At 51.1% G+C, this 22,183-nt stretch overlaps 1 protein-coding gene across 1 annotated transcript; it reads right to left on the bottom strand.

Annotated features, from left to right (window-relative positions):
• Nucleotides 1-408: 408 nt before the first annotated feature.
• Nucleotides 409-21,851, bottom strand: SERINC2 (serine incorporator 2). Its single transcript, XM_049878559.1, has 10 exons — nucleotides 21,736-21,851; nucleotides 15,019-15,180; nucleotides 13,767-13,957; nucleotides 13,216-13,295; nucleotides 12,644-12,781; nucleotides 10,976-11,145; nucleotides 9,237-9,327; nucleotides 8,775-8,916; nucleotides 2,638-2,838; nucleotides 409-954 (listed from the first exon to the last, which is right to left on the bottom strand). The coding sequence occupies exons 1-10, from the start codon at nucleotides 21,772-21,774 to the stop codon at nucleotides 819-821; spliced, it is 1,350 nt and encodes a 449-aa protein (XP_049734516.1). The 5' UTR covers nucleotides 21,775-21,851; the 3' UTR covers nucleotides 409-818.
• Nucleotides 21,852-22,183: the final 332 nt, after the last annotated feature.

Below are 22,183 nucleotides of genomic sequence, written 5' to 3'. Positions count from 1 at the left end.
AGCAGGTACAGTTCCTACTGGGGGCGGGAGGGAGGGAGGGAAGGAGAGGCCAGTGGTGAGCTCCTCCCCAGAACCCTGGAGGTGGGTCAGAGATGGGCAGGCCTTGGGCGGCATCGCCTCCTCCCCACCACCCTGACCCTGGCCTCACCACCCCTCAAGTGGACACTTCCCCAGCCTTCTACTGGTCTCTTTTTCTCCAGGCTCCCCTTTCCTGGTCCCCAGAGTGCTATTTCTAGAGCCCTGGTGCACCTTTCCCTCCTCTACAGCCTTCACCCCATGACCCAGAAGACAAAGCCCCTCACCTCTGACATTCCATCCCCAAGCCCCAGACTGGCCTAGCCCCAGATGGGAGGAGCCCACCCCAGGGCCCCATGCTGAGGGTGAGAGGGCACAGAGCATGAGAAGGCACACGCATGGGCTCGTTTATTGGGCAAAGTCTTAGAGACTTTATAAGGCACAGAGTCTAGGGGCTGGGTGCCCTGGGGGGTGTGGTCAGGAATACCCAGGCCTCAGGGCTGGGTACCCATCACAGTAGGTGCTTCCTGCACTTTCAGCGGCAGCCCTCTCCTTTAGCCCCTCCCCTGGGGAGCCTGAGAACAAGGGCCCTTTTCCCCAAAGGGTGAGTGTGGGCAGTCAGGGGGAAAGGGAAAGAGGGAGCCCCATGGGTCTGGGGTAGCAGGAGGGTGGGCTCACACTGAAGGCACTAAGAATGGAGGGGCCCAGCTCAGGCCAAGTCCTGGAAGTGGAGGCAGGGGGAGGAGAAGGCTGGCTGTCACTGAGACCCCAGGCACCAGGTGGGTTGGCCGTGGGAGGCTGCCTCAGCTGAAGTCTCGGTTGGGCAGGAGGGCGGGGGCGACCAGGGTCCATAGGTAGAGGAGCAGCCCCGCCCAGCTGGCACAGACCTTCACCCACACCGCAGTCCACGTGCTGATCATCTTCCGGGTCTCGCTGGGTCTGGAACACACCGTCATCCCCATGAGCTTGCCCTCAATCTTGTGACCTCGGTCCTGGCACTGACCTTATGGCCACAGTTGTGATCCCTGACTTCAATTCTGGCTCTTACCCTGTAGCCCCAGTGGTGCAGTGGTTAAGTGCGTGACTGCTAACTGAAAGGTTGGCGGTTCAAACTCACCCAGCAGCTCAGTGGGAGAAAAGGCCTGCCCCCTTGAAGACTACAGTTTAGGAAACTCTTTAGGGCAGTTCTATCCTGTCCTATAGGGTCGCTAGAAGTCAAAATTGCTTCAACGGCACCCAACAACCCTGTAGCCCTAGTCCTCATCTCTGACATTTTTGTCCCCAATCTTGGCACTTGGCCTTGTGACCCTGGACATAGCTCTTGACCTTGTATCACAAAACTAATTCCTGACCCCAATTCAAGCATTGACCCTTGTCCTAGACTGTGACCTTATGGCCATAGTCCTGGTCCTTGATCTTGTAGCCCATCCTAGCCCCTGGAATTATAACTTGACTCTTGGTCCTAACCTATTGATCCCAATTCCATGACCCTAGTCCCTAGACCTCCTGACCTTGGTTCTGACTTCTAACTTTGATTTTTACCTTCATGTGACCCCAGTCCTGACCTCTGATCTTATGACCCCATTTCTGATACCCTGACCTCAATTCTTTTTTTCTTTTTTCTGACCACTTTTTTTTTTTAATTGAAATTTAGATGAAGGTGTATAGAACAAACTAGTTTCTAATCAAGCAGTTAGTACACACATTGTTGTATGACATTGGTTAACAACCCCACAACATGTCAACACTCTCCCTTCTCAACCCTGGGTTCCCTATTACCAGCTTTCCTGTTCCTTCCTACCTTCTAGTCCCTGCCCCAGGGTTTGTGTGCCCCTTTAGTCTTGTTTTGTTCCACGGACCTGTTCAAGCTTTGGCTGAAGGGTGAACCTCAGGAATGGCCTCATTACTGAGCTGAAAGGGTGTCCAGGGGCCAATACTCTCAGGGTTTCCTCAGTCTCTGTCAGGCCAGCAAGTCTGGTCTTTCTTTTTGAGTTAGAATTTTGTTCTACATTTTTCTCCAGCTCTGTCCAGGACCCTCTATTGTGATCCCTGTCAAAGCAGCCTGACCTCAATTCTGACCCTTGCCCCTGGGGCCCCAGTCTTGGCCTGGTTATCTTAGCTGCTTGATTTTGACATTTCAATCTAGGCTTTATGGCCTCCTAACTCCGGTTTTAACCAAACAACCAAATTCATGACTTTAAATGACCCCAATTCCAGCTCCAACCTTGACCTCATGACTTCTATTTTTGATCCTGTGACTTTGATCCTAACCTCTACACCCTAATTCCAACCCAAATCTGACCCCATAACCCAATCACCATCCCTGATCCCATAAACCCTGTATGCCCTGCACAGGCCCAGCCCCACTTCCTGTGGCCCCACTTCCTGTGGCCCCACCTTTCAGTCACTTAGTCAAGGGCCAGGAGCTGAGCAGATAAGGCACCTGGCAGGTAAACTGGGGCAGAGGTGGGGCAGGCTTTACAGAGGGCCCTAGAGAGGCACTCCCACTCCCAAGCCTTGTTCAGGTCAGGAAAAACCCAGTGATGGGCAGAGGAGAGGAAGTGTGTAGCACACCCACCCCAGGCACCCCAGGCCTACTCGTGTCTGACCAGGTGCACACACCTATACCAGTTGGTGAGCGTCATCATGATGTGCAGGGAGGCGAGGACCAGGCAGAAGTGGAAGAAGGAGTAGCTGTAGGTGACGCCGTCCTGCTCATTGTCGAAGGCCCGGCCCTGCTGCTGCTGGGTGGCCTCCAGCACGGGCGGACACTCCTCTGTCTGCATCAGGCTGTTCACCTGCCGGTGGTCCGAGGCGCGCAGACTGTGGGGGGTGCAAGGAGTGTGGGCTATCAGGGCTGTTGCTGCCTGAGGTGGGTAGGCAGGCAGTGGCAAGGGGCCTCATGAACTATGGCATTGGTCTTAACAACATTGGGTGTAGATGGTCCAAGAGCCTTGGGAGCTGGTGGCCTACCGGTTAGGCCCTGGGCCAGGAGTTAACTGCTTTGACTCTCAACTCTACCCCCACTCCCTGTGTGACCTTGGGCAAGACACTTAACCTCTCTGAGCCTCTAACTACCCATATGTAAAAATCAGGGATAATGGTATTTTCCTTTTAGGATTGCTAGGAGGATTAACTGGAATAATTCATGTAAAGTCCCTAGCACAGAGTATAAACCAAATAAACAGTCACTATTACACCCACTCCTGGCACAGAGTAAATAAAGTCATTATTATACCCACTCCTCACTTAATGGCACGGTTAGGTTCCAAGACCAGGTCATTATGCAAAAATGGAGGATGACCACATTAGATCACAAAATGGAGGATGACTACATCATTACATAACTGCCAGAACACTAAAAATCATGGCCCAGCCAAGCTGACACATAACCATTACAACCAGCATTACTCTTGCCTCACACTTCAACATTCGTTACTGCCAGACATATGTCATTAATGTGCAAAGCAGTCAGACAGGAGATTTTTTACTATTGTTGTAAATGTGAAATGTCAGATAATGAGATAGTTGAAAAGTGAGAGGCGGGTGTATTATGATTGTTCATTTGCCAATTCAATAAATATTTACTGAGCACCTACTACTATCAAGCACCATACCTGGTACTCACTAATTAGTAATGTTTATAATTAATAATGCTCATAGGCTATTAATTTTAAGCTTTCCTTTTGATCCTTTACCAATTACCTCCCCTTTCTTCATATCTACATGAAAAATGATATATAATAATAATGATTGTATGTCATTGTTTCTCTATGAGGTCTTGATGTTTTAATAGTGAGACATATGTACAATTTTGAAAAAACAACTTGTATTTCAAAAAAAAGAGGAAAAAGGGGAAGACGTGGGATTCCAACCCCACCTCATCAAGTAGAGAAATCACCCCATGCTGACTTCAGCTGACCCCTCTGCCGAGCGGTCAGAACCATCCTTCCACATAATCACCAAAAATTTGCTGACATCTACTGCATTTGAGCCCACATCTACAGCATCTAGAGCTGGAGGGGAAGAGCCAGGTGTGGCCCCTGACCTCATGGAGCTGCTTATGTTTCTCCACTTCCTGTGTTTTAAGAACTGTGCCCCCAAACAGGAGAGCTGCTGGGTAGCCACAGTGTGAGTATGGGAGGTATGAGGACGGGAACATTAAGAAGCATAGCCATAGTGCTTGGAGTGGGGATGGGGAGGAATAGAGAGGCAGAGATCAGGACAGGCGTGCTCAAGCTCTGCGGTCACTGCATGCTCATGGCCTCAGACACAGCGGCTCATGGCTGCTCCTCCCTGAGTCTCAGTTTCTTCATCTATAAAAATGGAGCTAATACAGGTCTTTCCAGGTTGAAAAAAGGAATTGAACGAGGTGACAAAGAAGAGAGTTGTTTGTGAACTGTACAGGCTAGACTCGGAGAAAATTATTTGAAAAAGGCTAATACAAAACAAAATGTGAAAAAGCCTCAAAATGTTCTAGACCAGGAGCCCAGAGGCAGGTGTGCTGCTCTTAGGAAAACTGGTACTGCCCAGGATGGATGACTGGGGAGAACATAGGTGCAGGACAAAGATTCCATAAGACAGTAAAGGCGAGACTAAGAAAGTGGCACTTGGGGAAATGTTGGGCTATGGGGAGACAAACTACAAGCCTGCCAGACTCAGTGTAAATAATCATTATACTTAATATTATGATCTAGTGACTCTTACCCCCCACGTGTCTGTCAGTTTGTTGTACTGTGGGGGCTTGCGTGTTGCTGTGATGCTGGAAGCTATGCCACCAATATTCAGATACCAGCAGGGTCACCCATGGAGAACAGGTTTCAGCTGAACTTCCAGACTAAGACAGACTAGGAAGAAGGACCCGGCAGTCTACTTCTGAAAAGCATTAGCCAGTGAAAACCTTATGAATAGCAACGGAACATTGTCTGATATAGTGCTGGAAGATGAGCCCCTCAGGTTGGAAGGCACTCAAAAGATGACTGGGGAAGAGCTGCCTCGTAGAGTCGACCTTAATGGCATGGATGGAGTAAAGCTTTCGGGACCTTCATTTGCTGATGTGGCATGACTCAAAATGAGAAGAAACAGCTGCAAACATCCATTAATAATCAGAACCTGGAATGTACGAAGTATAAATCTAGGAAAATTGGAAATCCTCAAAAATGAAATGGAACACATAAACATCGATATCCTAGGCATTAGTGAGCTGAAATGGACTGGTATTGGCCATTTTGAATCAGACAGTCATATAGTCTACATGCTGGGAATGACAACTCGAAGAGGAATGGTGTTGCATTCATCGTCAAAAAGAACGTTTCAAGATCTATCCTGAAGTACAACGCTGTCAGTGATAGGATAATATCCATATGCCTACAAAGAAGACCAGTTAATACAACTATTATTCAAACTTACGCACCAACCACTAGGGTCAAAGATGAAGAAATAGAAGATTTTTATCAGCTGCTGCAGTCTGAAATTGATCGAACATGCAATCAAGATGCATTGATAATTACTGGTGTTTGGAATGCAAAAGTTGGAAACAAAGAAGAAGGATCAATAGTTGGAAAATATGGCCTTGGTGCTAGAAACAATGTCAGAGATCGAATGATAGAATTTTGCAAGACCAACTACTTCTTCATTGCAAATACCTTCTTTCACCAACATAAACAGCGACTATACACATGGACCTTGCCAGATGGAACACACAGATATCAAATTGACTACACCTATGGAAAGAGATGGTGGAAAAGCTCAATATCATCAGTCAGAACAAGGCCAGGGGCCGACTGTGGAACAGACCATCAATTGATCATATGCAAGTTCAAGTTGAAACTGAAGAAAATCAGAGCAAGTCCACGAGAGCCAAAATATGACCTTGAGTATATTCTACCTGAATTTAGAGACCATCTGAAGAACAGATTTGAGGCATTGAACACTAGTGACCGAAGACCAGACGAGTTGTGGAATGACATCAAGGACATCATTAATGAAGCAAGCAAGAGGTCACTGAAAAGACAGGAAAGAAAGAAAAGACCAAGATGGATGTCAGAGAAGACTCTGAAACTTGCTCTTGAATGTCGAGCAGCTAAAGCAAAAGGAAGAATTGATGAAGTAAAAGAACTGAACAGAAGATTTCAAAGGGCCTCTCGAGAAGACAAAGTAAAGTATTATAACGACATGTGCAAAGAGTTGGAGATGGAAAACCAACAGGGAAGAACACGCTCGGTGTTTTTCAAGCTGAAAGAACTGAAGAAAAAATTCAAGCCTTGAGTTGCAATAGTGAAGGATTCCATGGGGAAAATATTAAACAACGCAGGAAGCATCAAAAGAAGATGGAAGGAATACACAGAGTCATTATACCAAAAAGAATTAGTCGATATTCAACCATTTGAAAAGGTGGCATATGATCAGGAACCGATGGTACTGAAGGAAGAAGTCCAAGCTGCTCTGAAGGCATTGGTGAAAAACAAGGCTCCAGGAATTGATGGAATATCAGTTGAGATGTTTCAACAAACAGATGCAGCGCTGGAGGTGCTCACTCGTCTATGTCAAGAAATATGGAAAACAGCTTCCTGGCCAACTGACTGGAAGAGGTGCATATTTATGCCTATTCCCAAGAAAGGTGATCCAACTGAATGTGGAAATTATAGAACAATATCATTAATATCATATGCAAGCAAAATTCTGCTGATGATCATTCAAAAACGGCTGCAGCAGTATATCGACAGGGAACTGCCAGGAATACGGGCCTGTTTCAGAAGAGGACGTGGAACCAGGGATATCATTGCTGATGTCAGATGGATCCTGGCTGAAAGCAGAGAATACCAGAAGGATGTTTACCTGTGTTTTATTGATTATGCAAAGGCGTTCGACTGTGTGGATCATAACAAACTATGGATAACACTGCAAAGAATGGGAATTCCAGAACACTTAATTGTGCTCATGAGGAAACTTTACATAGATCAAGAGGCAGTTGTTCGGATATAACAAGGGGATACTGATTGGTTTAAAGTCAGGAATGGTGTGCGTCAGGGTTGTATTCTTTCACCATACCTATTTAATCTGTGTGCTTAGCAAATAATCCGAGAAGCTGAACTATATGAAGAAGAACGGGGCATCAAGATTGGAGGAAGACTCATTAACAACCTGCGTTATGCAGATGACACAACCTTGCTTGCTGAAAGTGAAGGGGACTTGAAGCACTTACTAATGAAGATCAAAGACCACAGCCTTCAGTATGGATTACACCTCAACATAAAGAAAACAAAAATCCTTACAACTGGACCAAAGAGCAATATCATGATAAACGGAGAAAAGATTGAAGTTGTCAAGGATTTCATTTTACTTGAATCCACAATCAACAGTCATGGAAACAGCAGTCAAGAAATCAAAAGACACATTGCATTGGGCAAATCTGCTGCAAAGGACCTCTTCAAAGTGTTGAAGAGCAAAGATGTCACCCTGAAGACGAAGGTGCGCCTGACCCAAGCCATGGTATTATCAATCACATCATATGCATGTGAAAGCTGGACAACGAATAAGGAAGACCGAAGAAGAGTTGATGCCTTTGAATTGTGGTATTGGCAAAGAATATTGAATATACCATGGACTGCCAAAAGAATGAACAAATCTGTCTTGGAAGAAGTGCAGCCAGAATGCTCCTTAGAAGCAAGGATGGCAAGACTGGGTCTTGCATACTTTGGACATGTTGTCAGGAGGGATCGGTCCCTGGAGAAGGACATCTTGCTTGGCAGAGTACAGGGTCAGCGGAAAAGAGGAAGACCCTCAACGAGGTGGATTGACACAGTGGCTGCAACAATGAGCTCAAGCATAACAAGGATTGTAAGGACGGCGCAGGACCAGGCAGTGTTTCATTCTGTTGTGCATAGGGTCGCTATGAGTCAGAATTGACTCAATGGCACCTAACAACAACAAGTGACTCTTACAAATCAGGCACTCACACCATGCAGTTGTAGAAATGTTCACAGTGACTTAAAATAATAGCAAACACTTATACAGCACCTACTACCTGAAATAATAGCAAACACGTATATAGCATCTACTACTTACCATGTTCTTTTTGAAGTGCTTTATACATATTAACTCATCTATAACCCTCCAACAACCCAATGAGGTAATTACTATTTTTATCCCATTTTACAGATAGAAAAACTGAGGCACAGAGAGGTTAGGTGATTTGCCCATGATGTCACAGCTAGTAAGTGGCAGTGCCAGGTTCAAACCCAGACATCCTGGCTTGAGTCTACACTGATAAGCACTGGCTAAGATGTCCCTTTAAGAACAAGTGGCTATGTGATCTTAAGTACAAGGCTATCATCTCTTAGGTGAGATTGTGCTGTCACAGCCATCCTGAACAGTGGAGGTTACTGTCCTTCTTTTACTGGGGAGGGAACCGAAGCTCAGAGAAGTTAAGCCACTTACCCCAGGTCACACAGTAGTGGCCTTTCACAGCCAGATCTTTCCCTGACCCCATAGCTGCCTGTACCTGACTCTGAGCTGGGAACACACAGCCTGGACACTGGGCCAGGAGGCAGGGGCCAGGGTGCCAGCTTTGCCTCTGCTGCCCACGCTCAGTGAGCTCTCTGAAGGTCTCGGTTCCCCCCCAGCACAGTGTGCAGGCTGGACATGCTGCTGGCTGAGAACACCTTCCAACTCAGCATCAGGCTTCTACCTCCTCCCCTCCCTTCCAGCTCTGGCCCCCCAATCACAACCCCTACCCAGAGAGCAGACCCCTGCCATACCTGATGAAGAGGGTGCACAGGATGAAAATGATGAGCCCCACGATGCTTGGTGCATCCCACCAATGGCTCACATAACCCTCGGAGCCTGCCAGGGCTGTCTCATTGCCGAGAGTGGTCAGCAGGTGGGGGTTGCATTTCTGGTCTAGGGATAGGAGCACAGTCACCCTCAGCCCATGCAGGCCAGGTCTGAGTAGCCAGGTAGCTCTGAGGATGGGCAGAAACCAACCCAAATGGACAGACAGATTATTGACCAGAACGTCCCAGGAACAGCCAGCGCTTACAAAACAACAAAGAGAAAGCCCCAGGAACATATGGGATCCCCCATCTTCCTAAAGGACTGAATTTCAGAATGGGCTGAAGCTGGAAGTCCCTGTCACCTGTGAGGGCCCCCAGCTCCCCCCGACTGGTCCCTACTGGCCCAGGAACAAGGCTAGACCTCCTTGAGCCCTGGCCTGCACTCACCTGGGACATTGGACAGGGCCAACCAGGTGACAAACATGGTGTAGAGCGTGATGACTGAGGCCTGCAGCAGACCCGAGTTGGGCTGGGCTTCCTGTAAAGAGTGAGCTCCCGGGTAAGACCCCTACCAGGCCCAAGGATACCCCACCACCACCCAGCCCACTCACTCCCAACTGAGGGGCCTCCAAAACTCTCACCATCCTAGAGCTATCCACCTACACCTCTGGGAAAACACCAACCAGGCCACCCACTACCCACCTTGCCCACCCAAAGCTAGAGCTCTAATTATTCTTCTTTCTTCTAATACCCCTCTAGTTACCCCCTTCGTCCCCTGCTGAAGATGCTTCAAGGGCGTGGTCTCATTGCACTCTGAATAAAAGCCTCCCTGGTTTGCCCCTGCTTTCATCTCCACCTGATCCACCGCCACGCTCTTCCCTGCTGTCTACGTTCCAGCTACAGTGGCCTCCTCTCTCCTTGAAATCAGCCAAACCCTTTCCACCTCAGGGCCTTTGCACTTGCTGTGACCTCTTCCTGACATGGTTCTCCATCTCTCCAAGCTGGCAGCCCCTCTTTAGTATTCAGGCTTCAGCTCAAACAGGACTCCCAGTGAGGCCCAGCCTGAAATGCCTGACTACAGCAGCCCCCACCCCTGCCACCTGACCCACCCTTAGCCCACACCCTTTTATTTTCCATATAGTACTTATTATCCAAAATTGCCTTATTTTCATACTCTCTTACTGCTTGTCCTTCACTGCCCCTAGCCACACACACACTTAAAAATATAAATCTAAACTCTGTGATTAAGAATACAGGTTCTAGAGCCAGCCTGCTGGGTTCAAACCCCAGCTGCCCTTTTTACTAGCCAAGTGACCTCCAGCAAGTCTCTTTACTTCTCTAAGCGTCTATTTCCTCATCTGTAAAGTGGGGACTAAATGACATGATAGATGCCACTGATTGTTCGCTACTATTATTATTTCTTCTTCTCTCCCTCACATCTGTATCTCCAACATCCAGAAGAGAGTCTGGTACACAGTAGGTGTTCAAGAGGTATTTGCCGAATTAACACAAATTGCTGTGTGACCTGAGATGGGCATTACCCTCTCTGGGCTTCAGTTTTCCCACTGGGAAATGGACCAGAAAGGCCGTCTCCAACCTTTCTACTCAGAAGCCCCAAAGACTACCTAAGTTATCTTGGAAACCCCCAGTGGACTGAGATTCCAAACTGTGAAGTGCCACTGGACCCACGAGGCTTTCTAAACAAAAGAAGGTAACTTCAGGGGCCTCTACCCATTGTCCCAGAAGGTCTGGGACCAGGAATCATGGAACTGAGCCTTCCACACCACTACTCAAGTCACTCAGTGACTCTCCCTAACATTCACCTGATTCCCATAAAAATAACAATGACAATAACAATAATGGTAATGATAGTTAATGTCTGATTGACATCTATATGCTAAGTACTGTTCTATGTGCTTCACAAATGTGATCTCAATCCCGAGAATAACTCCAGATAGTATGCATTATCCCCATTTTACATTTGAGAAGAGAGAGGCACAGAGAGGTTAAGACACTTTCCCCAAAGATACCCAGCATATAGACGTGAGAGCCCAGACTCTAACCCAGGGAGGCTGCCTTGGGAGCCCACCCTCTGAACCCAAGCCTCCATGACTGAGAGCCCCTGCCCAGGACTCCAAGGCTCCTAGAAGGGGTTCCACACACTGGGAGGGAACAGGGAGGCTCACCTGGACCTTGGGCAGGACAGCGATGACGGAGACGCAGACACAGAGGATGAGGTTGAGGCTGATGAAGACCTTGCCCTCATGGCAGGCACCAGGCTGGGTGTAGTAGAGGAAGAGCAGCGCCACGGCCGCGATGGACAGCGAGTAGAAAAGGAGAGTGAAGAAGAAGAGGCCTGGGAGGAGGGGCAGCGAGCGGTGGGTGGGGAGGCAGGAGGCACAGGGACCCCTGCTCCCTTGTGGGGGCACAGTGAACAATCCTGCCCCTCTCTGGGCCTCAGTTTCCTCACCCGAGGAATGACATCAGTGTTTCCTAACTTTCAGGCATTCACCAACACCTTTGTGATTTCTGCGCCATCCGTGTAACTCCTGAACTAAAATGATTCAATTGGTATAAATAAGGCACCCATAAAAATAAACACAACAAACATAGGAGTCTTATTGAAATGGAACTAGATGAATGGCAGGAACCCTGGCGGCACAAGAGTTAAGTGCTCAGCTGCTAACAGAAAGGTTGGCAGTTCAAAGCCACCCAGCGGCTCGCAGGAGAAAGACCTGGTGATCTGCTCCCATAAAGATTACAGCCTAGAAAATCCTATGGGGCAGTTCTACCTTGTCACATGGGGCCACTATGAGTCCGAACTGACTCAAGAGCACGTAACAACAACCAAAGGAATGGCAGCCTGCTGCAGAAGTTTCTGTTTCTGTTTCCGAGTATAATTAACTTTTGAATCAGAATGTGTGTAAATGACAGAACACCGTCATGAGCAGACGGTGGCCACAGAACGCCCACCAAGGTTTGTGCCCAAGGGAGGGGGAGGGAGGCCGGACAGAGGGCTGCAGCTGGTGCCCCCACCCCTCCGCCTGCACACGGCTCTTGAACAGCCAGTAGAGACTGAAAACACAGCAGCAGTAATATTGGGTAAGTCCCTCCTTGCATGAAACATCTGAATTAATTCACTGAAGGTATAAAAATACACCCTGTAAACCAGGACATCACGTACATCTGCCTTTCCTTCCCACCGCTGCGGCGATGACGTGTGAAAAACAGTCCAGTCGCTCAGAGCATCGCTGCTCCAGGCCGCAGTGGCTTTAAAGACCAAGTGTCATCTGAAGTTTGGTCTCTGGATACCACTCCCCCCAGTCCCCCGTTGCTGTCGCTGTCGAGTCAATTCTGATTCATGGTGACCCCGTGTATTACAGAGGACAACTGTTCCTTGGGGTTTCCTTGGTTGTAATCTCTATGGAAGCAGGCCACCAGGCCTTTCTTCCGTGGTGCTGCTGGGTGGGTTTGAACTGCCAACCTTTCAGTTAGTAGCCAAGGACAAACTGTTTACACCACCTAGGGACTTTGGGTACCACTGAAAGGGCCTTATTCACCACTATTGTAAGAACTACTGGACCAGATGACCCCCTCCCCCAGAGCTTTCCAGGTCGCCTCTCCTCTGATCCTCTAAAGTCACCCCAGGACCAGCTGCCTCTTCCCCCCACCCAACCTCTCCCCTCCATCTCCTACCAAAGTCAGGGGGCTGCCCGAGATACCCTCCAGGCTCCAGCCTAACTTCCGCCTCCCTGCTCTGTGCCGACCCTCGGGAAGCCCTGTCTCTCAGGTAGCCCCACTCTGGTCCTGAGTTCGCATCCTCCTGGTGCGGAGGCCTGGCAGGTGGCACTGACCTGCGTACCAGGCACGGGAGTCACGCTCCTCGGCCTTCCACAGCCACCGCTGGTTCCAGGAGTGCGCAAAGTCGATGAGCAGTACCAGCTGGATGAGGATGAAGAGAAAGGAGCCCACGACGCCGAAGTAGAACCAGACTAGGGTGGGAGAGGGGAGTGAGGTGAGCAGGTCCACCATGAAGGGGGGCAGCAGCCTGGGGGCAAGCCTGGGGCCCCTGAGGCCCCCCAGGCTTCCGGGGCAGGTACACTCCCTGTGCTCTCTCTCTTACACGCATTTATTCATTCAGTGATCATCTGCGCCATGAAAAGAAGCAAAGGCCTTGCCCTCAGGGAGCCCTCAGCCATGCACAGACACAGTGTGGCAGGGTGTGGTCGGGGGAGGTGGTCCCTCACCCCACCCCAAAGGTGACCAAATACCACGCAGCTGAGTGTCAGAGGCCACTAGAGCTGTCTCATGGGTGGCAGGGGGTGGGGCGAGGACCCAGCTGAGGCCTGGGGGCTGTGCGCCAGGGCAGGCCCCACCAATGCTCCCCTGCCTGCAGCCCCACCTCCCTCCCCGCAAGTCCACCTACTGTTGGAGAAGGAGCCGTCAGGGATGTAGAAGGCACCCACGGTGATGCCCACGAGGGCCAGGAACTTAAAGAACCAAAACCTATGGTAGGGGCAGGGGGAGGGATGGAGGAGAAAGCTGGACTGAGGGAGGGGAACCAGAAGCCAGGCTGTGCCTGGGCCCCAGGTCCCCCACTCCCAAAGAACAGATACCAAGAGAGGTAAAAGGGGAATTTCTGACTAATGGGCACAAAAGGGCTGTCCTGGTCCTAGAACCAACCCCGAGGGACAGAGGGAAGGGCCAGAGCAGGGGTGAGGGTGGTCACCTGAACTCTAGCCCCAATCATGGCACTGAAGTGCTGTGTGGCCTTAGGCAAGTTGCTGCCCTTTCTGAGCTTTATTTTCCTCATCTGAGAAATGGGAATAACTGACTGAGCTGACCCATGTGTTGCACCCTCCTGACTTTGGTGGCTCCTGAGTCTGAGAGTAGGATCTGGGGGTCCCTGGAGGCAGGCAGAGGAAGGGAAACCTGTGGGGGAGGGTCTCCAGGTACAGGTAGGGGCCCCTCTCTCACCCGTTCTGGATAGCAGCCCGTGGGTCCCGGCTGCTACGCACACAGATCATGAGCAGGGTGAAAAGGAAGAAGAAGGCGGCCGTGGCAAAGCACATGCGATAGACGGCACGGAAGCCGAGCAAGGAGCCACAGTCGATGTAGCCCTGCAGGGCGACGAGGTTCTGGACCCCCTCCTCACACACCCAGGGCAGCTGTGGAGTCAGACGGAGCAGGCTGAAGCTCCCATCCCACACAGAACCCTCGAGGCTCCCTTTGTGAACCACAGCACCACCCTGCCAAGGCAGGCCAGGAAGGAAGCTCCCCATCCCCACTGTCCCCCATCTCCCTTCCCACTCCCAAGCCCCCACCCCACTGCCTGGCTGAAGTTTGAGGAATGAGCTCCCCGCTAGAGGCAGATGGGCTGGTTATATCTTACTGTTTATTTCGCTGTTTTCAAGCACAAAACCCCAGAAAGGCACTGCATTGTGTGCTCCAGGACTTCCCAGAGCATTCTCCACCCACCCCTTACATCAGAATCCCCTGAGGTGCTTGGGGAAAGGTGAGATCCCGGGCCTCTACCCTATAGAATCAGAACTTCTAAGGTGGGGTCTGGAGTCCCTGGGTGGTCAAATGATTAACGCACTCACTGCCAACTGAAAGTTTGGTGGTTCGAGTCCACCTAGAGGCACCCTGGAAGAAAGGCTTGGTGACCTACTTCCCGAAAATCCCCCATGGAGTGCAGTTCCACTCACACACGAGTTCACCATGAGTCAGAGTCGACTCAACCGCAGCTGGTTAACGTAGAGTCTGAGAATCTGCCTTTCTAACAAACTGCCCAGGTGATTCACACCTTTACACACACTAAAATTGGAAAACCACTGGCCTAAATGTCCCCTGGGCCTACGCCAGCCTATGACACATTGAGACGAAGGGAAGAGTTGGGAGTCCCAAACCGGGCTCGAGCATTAAAGAGGGGAAGAGCAGCCCCTGGCCAGTGTCCAGGGCACCATAATGATTAATGAGATTTTCCAAGGGGACCATGGTTTATGAGAAACAAGACTCTCCATGCAAGGGTTAATCTTCCTACCCACATAAAGAAACACACCCTATCGCCAACCTTGGATTTGGAGCATCGCTGTGCCCCAACACTCCTGCCCACCTCTTGTTAATTAGCTGTAACCCCCAGCCCAGGCCCTCTGGCCTGGAGCAGCTGTGCCCCTCACTAGTGGCAGGCCTGGCAGACGGCTTCCCCTCCCCACCCCACCTGGCTCACCTTATGGAGCTGACTCTCCACGCCCGGGCTCAGCATGATGATGGACACCAGCACCCCCAGGAAGAGGAAGGCCGTGAAGAGGAGGCGGCTCACCGTGGAGTTTCGGCTGGCGGGACAGCAGCCACACAGGATGCAGGGGGCAGATCCACAGAGGCAGGACGCCTGCAGGGAGGGCAGGGTACACGTGTTACTCTGCCTCCTCTCCCCTTCCGGTCCCACCTGCCCACTGCATGTCTCTGTATCTGTCCAGGCAGGGGCACACCTCTTCCCCAGACGTTTAACTCTCAAGGCCAGGGGGCGGGGCGGGGGGGGTAAGGAAACCAAGCCTTAGAGAGGCTGGGTCACACAGAGTCACAGAGCCAGGAAGCAGCAAAACCCAGATTCAAACTCAGACATATCTCTGGTGTTACCATGGCTTTGGAGAGAGTGGGGGACAGAGGTTCTTGCTTGGGAGAAGCAAAGTGGTAAAAAAAAAAGAAAAGAAAAAAATCAGGTCAGTTCTGTCACTGACTAGCCGTGTGACCTTGTACAACTCCCTCAACCTCTCTGAACCTCAGTTTCCTTTCTATAAAATGAGAATCATAAAGGCACCTACTTCTCACAGGGCAGTTGTGAGAATTAAACAGGTGCGAGAATTCAAAACAGGATGCTGAATTGGAAATCATGACATACTTTATATTTGTTTGTCTGTCTCCCCCTTCTAGCAGGTAAGCTCCAGGAGAGCAGGGATTTTTGTCTGTTTTGTTCACTGAGGTATTATTCCCCGGGAGTGGCTGTTAACCATTTCTTTACTCTGGGGCTGTACCATTTTTGGACAGCAGGTGGCGATCTAACGCTTTCGCGCCCCCGGCTCCTCAGCCCAAGCAGGAGTCCGTCCTTTCCCTCCGGCTGGCTGAAATCATTTAGAAGCTGGTGAACCATACCATTCGCAGTTAGAAACTCATGCCTCTGGGATGTGGATCCACAGCCCAGTCTTTGAGGAAACTATTTATCTTCCCTTAAACAGTCCCAACTCCTCACTGGGGTATTTAGGGGTCTGGAGAGCAAGAGACAAAGTCCTCACTCTCCAGAGCTTCCATGGGCAGGAAAGACACCAAACAAATGACAGGTGTTATAAGTGTTAAGAAGAAAATGTACACGCTGCCGTGAGAGTGACTAACGGGGGACCCTGGTTTAGATTGGGGTGGGAGGTCAGGGAAGGCACCCCCCACCAAAAAGTGACATAAAAGCAGAGAGCAGAAGTATGAGGAGGTACTTGCCAGACGAAAGGGCAGTAAAGAGGGTTCCGGAAGAGAGACCAGAGATTGAAGAGGCTCTGGGGTGGGCAGGAGCTGGGGGCATTTGAAGAACGGGAAGGAACTTTGTGGCCAAAGCCTCGTAAGCAGCGGGTGAGTAGTGACCGGCGAGGTTGGATAGGCTGGCACGGCCCTGGCAGCTAAGTACAGGACCCTGATTTTCATCCTAACAGCATCAGGTGTCTACTTGAGAGTTTTAAGACAGGAGTGCCAGGAAGAGTCTTATACTTAAAAAAAAATCAGATTTGTGGAGAACAGGTTGAAAGGGCCCCCTTGCTGGTCTGAAAGTCCACAGCCTTCTTTCCAGACTGGTCACAAGGCATATAGCACAGTCTAACTTGAGGTGTAGCTACCTTCCGTCTCCCCCCACTTCTCCCCCAGCCTGGAAATGCCCTAGGAGCCTCCTTCTTACCTATCTCTCTATCACTCACAAAGCCAAGTACAGCACAGATGCTCAGTGAAACGTGGGATGAAATTATTCCTCATGGACCAAATTAAAGCCGGGCCTTTCATCTTGCAGCCCCTGACCTCAAGTCCTGCCTCCTACCCATGGCCACCATTGGGAGGTGAGGAGATACGCAAAATGTCACCAGAAAAGTGTTCTGTAACCGCAAAGAGCATTCTGGTTATCAGATAGAGCAGGTTATCATTCTCCTTTTACAGATCAGGAAACTGAGGCCAGAGAGGTTAAGAAACTTGCCAGAGGTCACACAGCAAGTCACTAGCAGTGCTGGAGTTCAAGTAATAATGATAGCTACCATTTACCAAGGGTTACTCAGTTCCAGGCCCTGTGGTAAGCATTTGATCTACAGTAAGCCTCACTGACATTATGAAGTAAGTGCTGCTGTAGCCTCCCATTTACAAAGGGGAAACTGAGACTAAGAGAGGTGACATGACCAAGGTCATGCAGCAAGTCAGCTGAGGAGCTGGGATTCAAACTCAGGTCTGTCTGTGCCAAAGCCCAGGCTAGGTCCACAGAGCAGTGCTACCTCCCAGCCCACTAACTCATCGAAGGCAGTCTCATTTAATTTCAAAACACCCCGAAGACAAGAGAAATCCCTCCAAGGACAGAGAAAACCAAGGAACCAGGAACCAGGCGCCCAAGGGCCCAGGTCAAGCCCCGACTCGGCTTGTTACCATTTCCATTTAGCACATTCGAGACATAGGCAAAGCTGGAAGCCAGGCCTTTCAATTCACTGCAGTTCTTGGAGATCAAAATCCAGGTGTTCCTGATACCTGAAACCTCAGCATTTCCAAGGGCCTGGCTGGCAGCCAGAAAGACCAGGCCAGGGAGAGAAAAATACACGCTAGCTCCCAGCTGCTTCCAGGGGGGAAGCAGAACCTCCTCGGAAATGTTCATACACTTTGACCCCACCACTCCACCTCTGGGGATCCCTCCAACAGGAAGCACTTCCTACAGAAATACCAGCCCAAGGGGGTAAGGATGGGTGCATGTACACATGTACACACAGACGGAAGTTCACTGTAGCACTGTTCATAACGTAGAAATAACTAAATACCCATCAATGTAACATGGTGCTCCCAGCATAGAGAATTGTCTGCCAAGTGAAGATGTGTAGGTAACACTTAAAATGGGTGCATTTTACTGTGTAGAAATTATACCTCAATAAGGTTGTGGTTAAGAGCTCAACTGCTAACCAAAAGGTCAGCAGTGCGAATCCACCAGCCGCTCCTTGGAAACCCTATGGGGCAGTTCTACTCTGTCCTACAGGGTCGCTATGAGTCGGAATCAACTCTACAGGGGCAATGGGTATGGTGTGGTTTTTTGGTTAAGGTTGATTTCATAAGTACCAAAAATTAAAGATTTTAAATAAAGAGGAAAACTAAGGTAGACACAAAGCATTACGTTTTGTGAGCTTATTAGAATCTCATGAAACTGCAAATAACTTAAATGTCCAAAAGCTGGTGACAGTGGTGGCCCACTTACCCCTTGGAATGTCGTAGATGAGAATCACTAGCCCGTGGAGCGACATGGACTAGTGCCTATGACACGATGTGAGCGGCCAGGGCAGACTAGAAACCTGCTTCTGCACTGAGATTACAACCACTCTTCCTCTCTATCCCCACAGAAAAATGCACTGGGGGTAAGAGAGGGGAGGGCGAGAAGCAGTGATAGAAAAGCACCAGAACACTCACAGTGCCTGTGTCTTAGCAGCAGCCCAGGTTCCCCAAATAGAGAACTCACAGAACTTAAGAAGCCCTGGGTCTTATAGAGTCTTAATGCCACAAGGTGCCTAGACATTCAGCCAGACCAGCCCCTCCCCAGTGAAGAATCACCGGGAAGACAGCCAGCCATCCTCTGCTGCTTATATACTGCCAGTACCAAGGAGCTCACTACCTCCCAAGGCAAGCTGAGCCATTACTGGACAGCTCTAGGCCCGTGAGTGGTTTGGGGTGGTAGGGACAGGCTGTCATGCACCATTTACACTCCCTCCTGGTTGCCCCTAGGGCTACAGAAATAATTATTAGAACCACTCATGGGTCAATGGGTGAGAGGAGTTGAGGGCTGGGGCCACAGCTTAGTTATTTTCTTTTGTTAAAACAAACTGGCCCAGGTAAGGACGGGATGCACCCTGCAGACTTCATGAAGAATCCCATAAGTGTCTGAGCCCCCCAGGACTAGACAAAACACAAGACAGAAGAGGTCAGCCCCAAACTACTCAATACGCACTTATTTCCCAGTGCGGTGCTAAGAGCACAGGTCCTCATCCTGGCTCTGCCACTACTAACCTGCAGAATGTCCTTAGGGAAGTTCCTCAGTGGGACTCAGTTTCCTCATCTGTAAAACAGGCTTCTGGGGCAGGACACTAAAGTGGCTCAGAGCCCAGGCTCTGCAGTCAGACTGCTCTGGGTTCCACCAGCCTCACCACTTCCTCACATGTGGTCTCAAGCAATTTACCACTCCTGGGGGGTTTATGGAGTGGCCACTGCGTGCCAGTTTCTTGCTAAGCATGTTAGTGCACTCAGTCCCACTTCATCCTCACAATATTCTGAGAGGCAGGTACCTTTGTTATCTCAACTTCATAGACAACGGGGCGGAGGGTCAGAGAAGCAAAGTGGCTGTCCATGGTCACACACTGAGAAGAGGCTAAGCCAGGATCCAAGCACCTTCTCCACTTATATAGAAGGCTCTCCCTGAATATTTGCTGACCACCCAACTGGCCATATACTGGCCTCCTGATGACCCCCATGCCCTTGAGGGCCCATCTTGTCTCCCCACCCACAGCAGGACTCCTGTTCAGCAGGGCTGGAGAGAACCAAAGGGACAGGATGGGTGAGGGCTCAGCACAGCACCTGGCATGCAGCTGGAGCTCAGTAAATGTCAGAGGCCAGGACCCCAAGGGGAGGGCACTGAAAGGCAGGGCAAGTCTCTCGTAGATAATAGATACTCACTGAGATACCTCCCAATTCTACCCTGGGCCAGCCCAGTCCCTGAGGCACCCAGGATGTGGGGGAAGGAAGGAGGTGTGGACAGAAGCCTGAACCAGGAACCAGATTTTAATCCACACTGTGCACCTCCCCATCCCTCACTGTGCATCCTTAGGCAAGGCCACTAACCCCTCTGGGCCCAAGTTTTCTCATCTGTAAAATGAGGGTGTGAGCAGACTGGTCAGTGCCTTGTGTGACTCAGAGACCAGGGTTTAGCTCTTTATATCTCCAGCAGGAACTCTCCACCCACCTTTCCTAGATAATAATAACAATAGCTCCCATGTATGAGCACTTGCTCTATGCCAGGAGCTGTGCTGGGCACTTTACATGCTTATACCATTTAATCTTCCCAACACCATTATGGCAGAGACATTGTTACTGTCCCCAGCTTACAGATGGGGAGACAGAGGCACAGGGGATTGGCAGGTCTCCCCTCAACATTCCGCACCCAGACAGGCCCAGCCAGGGCTTGAGCCTCACCAGGTTCCACCGAACAGAAATCTAGTCAAGTCCGAGGAATATCTCCCTCCCTCACCAGGAAGTAAACCTTTCTGGGCCAGAGACCCAGTGCAAACCTTGACTTTGGGCAGGAGGATCTCAGGGACCAGCTTTGATTCCTCCTCCTGCACACACATACACACACTTCACAGATGGGAAACAGAAGTGCAGAAGGGACAAGAGGCTTGTCCAGGGGCCACTCCCCACCTCCCTGTGCAGATCTCATTCTCAGAACGGGCTGTTCAGTACATCTCCAGGTCCCCACTCCCCCGCCCCACACCCCCACCCAAACACACACACAAACCAGGGACAAAGGAAAGCCAAGTCTAAGATTCAGCAGCCATCGGACCCCCCTCTCCCTTTCTGGTTCTCTTTGTGTGGAGGCAGAGGAGGAGGGGCTGCCTGAATAAGCCTCAGAAAGATTTAATGAGTGGAACAGGAAAAGGAGAGGGGGCTGGGAGGCTGGGAAGAGGCAAAGGAGAGGGGGCCTCCCAGCGGGGTCTGCCTGAAGCCCCTCCCCTGTGCTGGCTGCAGCCCCAAAACAGAGGCAGGCGCCACCCCACCCAGGCTCCTGACTCCAGGAGACGAGTTACCCCCCACACTCCAGCGTTTCCTAAATTCCTGGTCTCCCAGCCCTGAGTTGGCCCAGGTTGTGACTGGCGACCCAGGCCAATTTCACCCAAGGGTGGCACAGAAAGACCAGATGGAGGCTTCCTCCCCACCCCATCTCAGTGCTGGGGCATAGAGGGTAAGGGTCTGGGGCTGGCTGGGGAAGTGGCCAGGAGTTAGCGTGAGCCAGACTGAACGGGACAGAGACAAGGACGCACAAAGACAGGCGGACTGACAGAGAGCCATAGAAGCAGACAATGACAGACAGAGAGGCGACAAAGAAAGAAAGACAGTCGGACCAACAACAGATATCAGACAAACACAAATGGACGGTGAGCCAGACGGACGAACGGACTGCCAGAAGGAAAGAGATAGAAGGACACAGGGGCACGGAGGTACCCGGACCAGGCAGCCTTGAGTCAGAACGCCCAAGCCGGAGAGGCCAGGAAAGACGCACTCCGCGGACTCCAAGTTTGGCGGGGTGGGATCGCGGGCAGGGTCGGGACCCCAAAGCTCAGTCCCTCTTTGGTCTCTGGGCCTCAGTCTCCTTAGTTCCTAAGAGGGCGCCTGCCGAGGGCACACCCCGTCTCCCTGGCGCTCCCCAACCCCTCCCCCGCAGTAACCCGAGCCCCGGACACCAGCTGCCCAGGGCGCTCGCGAGCCCAGAATGGCGGGGAAGGGAGGCAAAGGGGTGCCAAGTTAGAAAGGGGGCCCTTGGGGTAAAGAGGCAGATGCGGGGCCCGAAAGACAAGTTTGGAGGAAGGAAAAAGAAGAAACTATGTGGAGGAAGAAGATAAGAAAAAAGTGCGGGGCCAAAGAAGGAGCCAGCGGCGCGGGTGGCCGGGGGCGCCCGGGTGGGACTCACGCAGCTGAGCAGGGAGCAGGCTGCCAGGCAGGCTCCCATGGCGGCGGCGCGGCGGGGGCCCGGGCGAGGCGAGGGCCTGGGATCCCGCCGGACTCCGGGCTCCCGGCTGGCCCCGCCCCGGCCTGGCCCCGCCCCGACCCCGCCCCACCTGCCGAAACCACTCGACGCTTTCCGGCGGCGCTCGGGGCCTCCTCGGGCTCACCTGGGGCAGGTGCGCAGGGCGGGGCCGTGGGAAGTGGGAGTGCCCGGGACTCGGGCGACGACGCGAGCCACGCAACACCACCTGATTCTGGCCCGGGCTCGCGTCCTGGTCCACAGCAAGGGTTTGGAATTAATAAGATCTGGTTTCCAGACGCAGGGAGATTACAGTGTGACCTCACGACTCTGTCAGCCCTGAGGGCAAAGGCCAAGAAGCGATTCCCAGTGCTCCTCCAGCTCCTGGTGCAGA

Source organism: Elephas maximus, chromosome 3 (genome assembly GCF_024166365.1).
Source record: "Elephas maximus indicus isolate mEleMax1 chromosome 3, mEleMax1 primary haplotype, whole genome shotgun sequence".
Classification (NCBI taxonomy): Eukaryota; Metazoa; Chordata; class Mammalia; order Proboscidea; family Elephantidae; genus Elephas; species Elephas maximus.
This window is presented reverse-complemented; position numbering and strand designations above follow the sequence as displayed.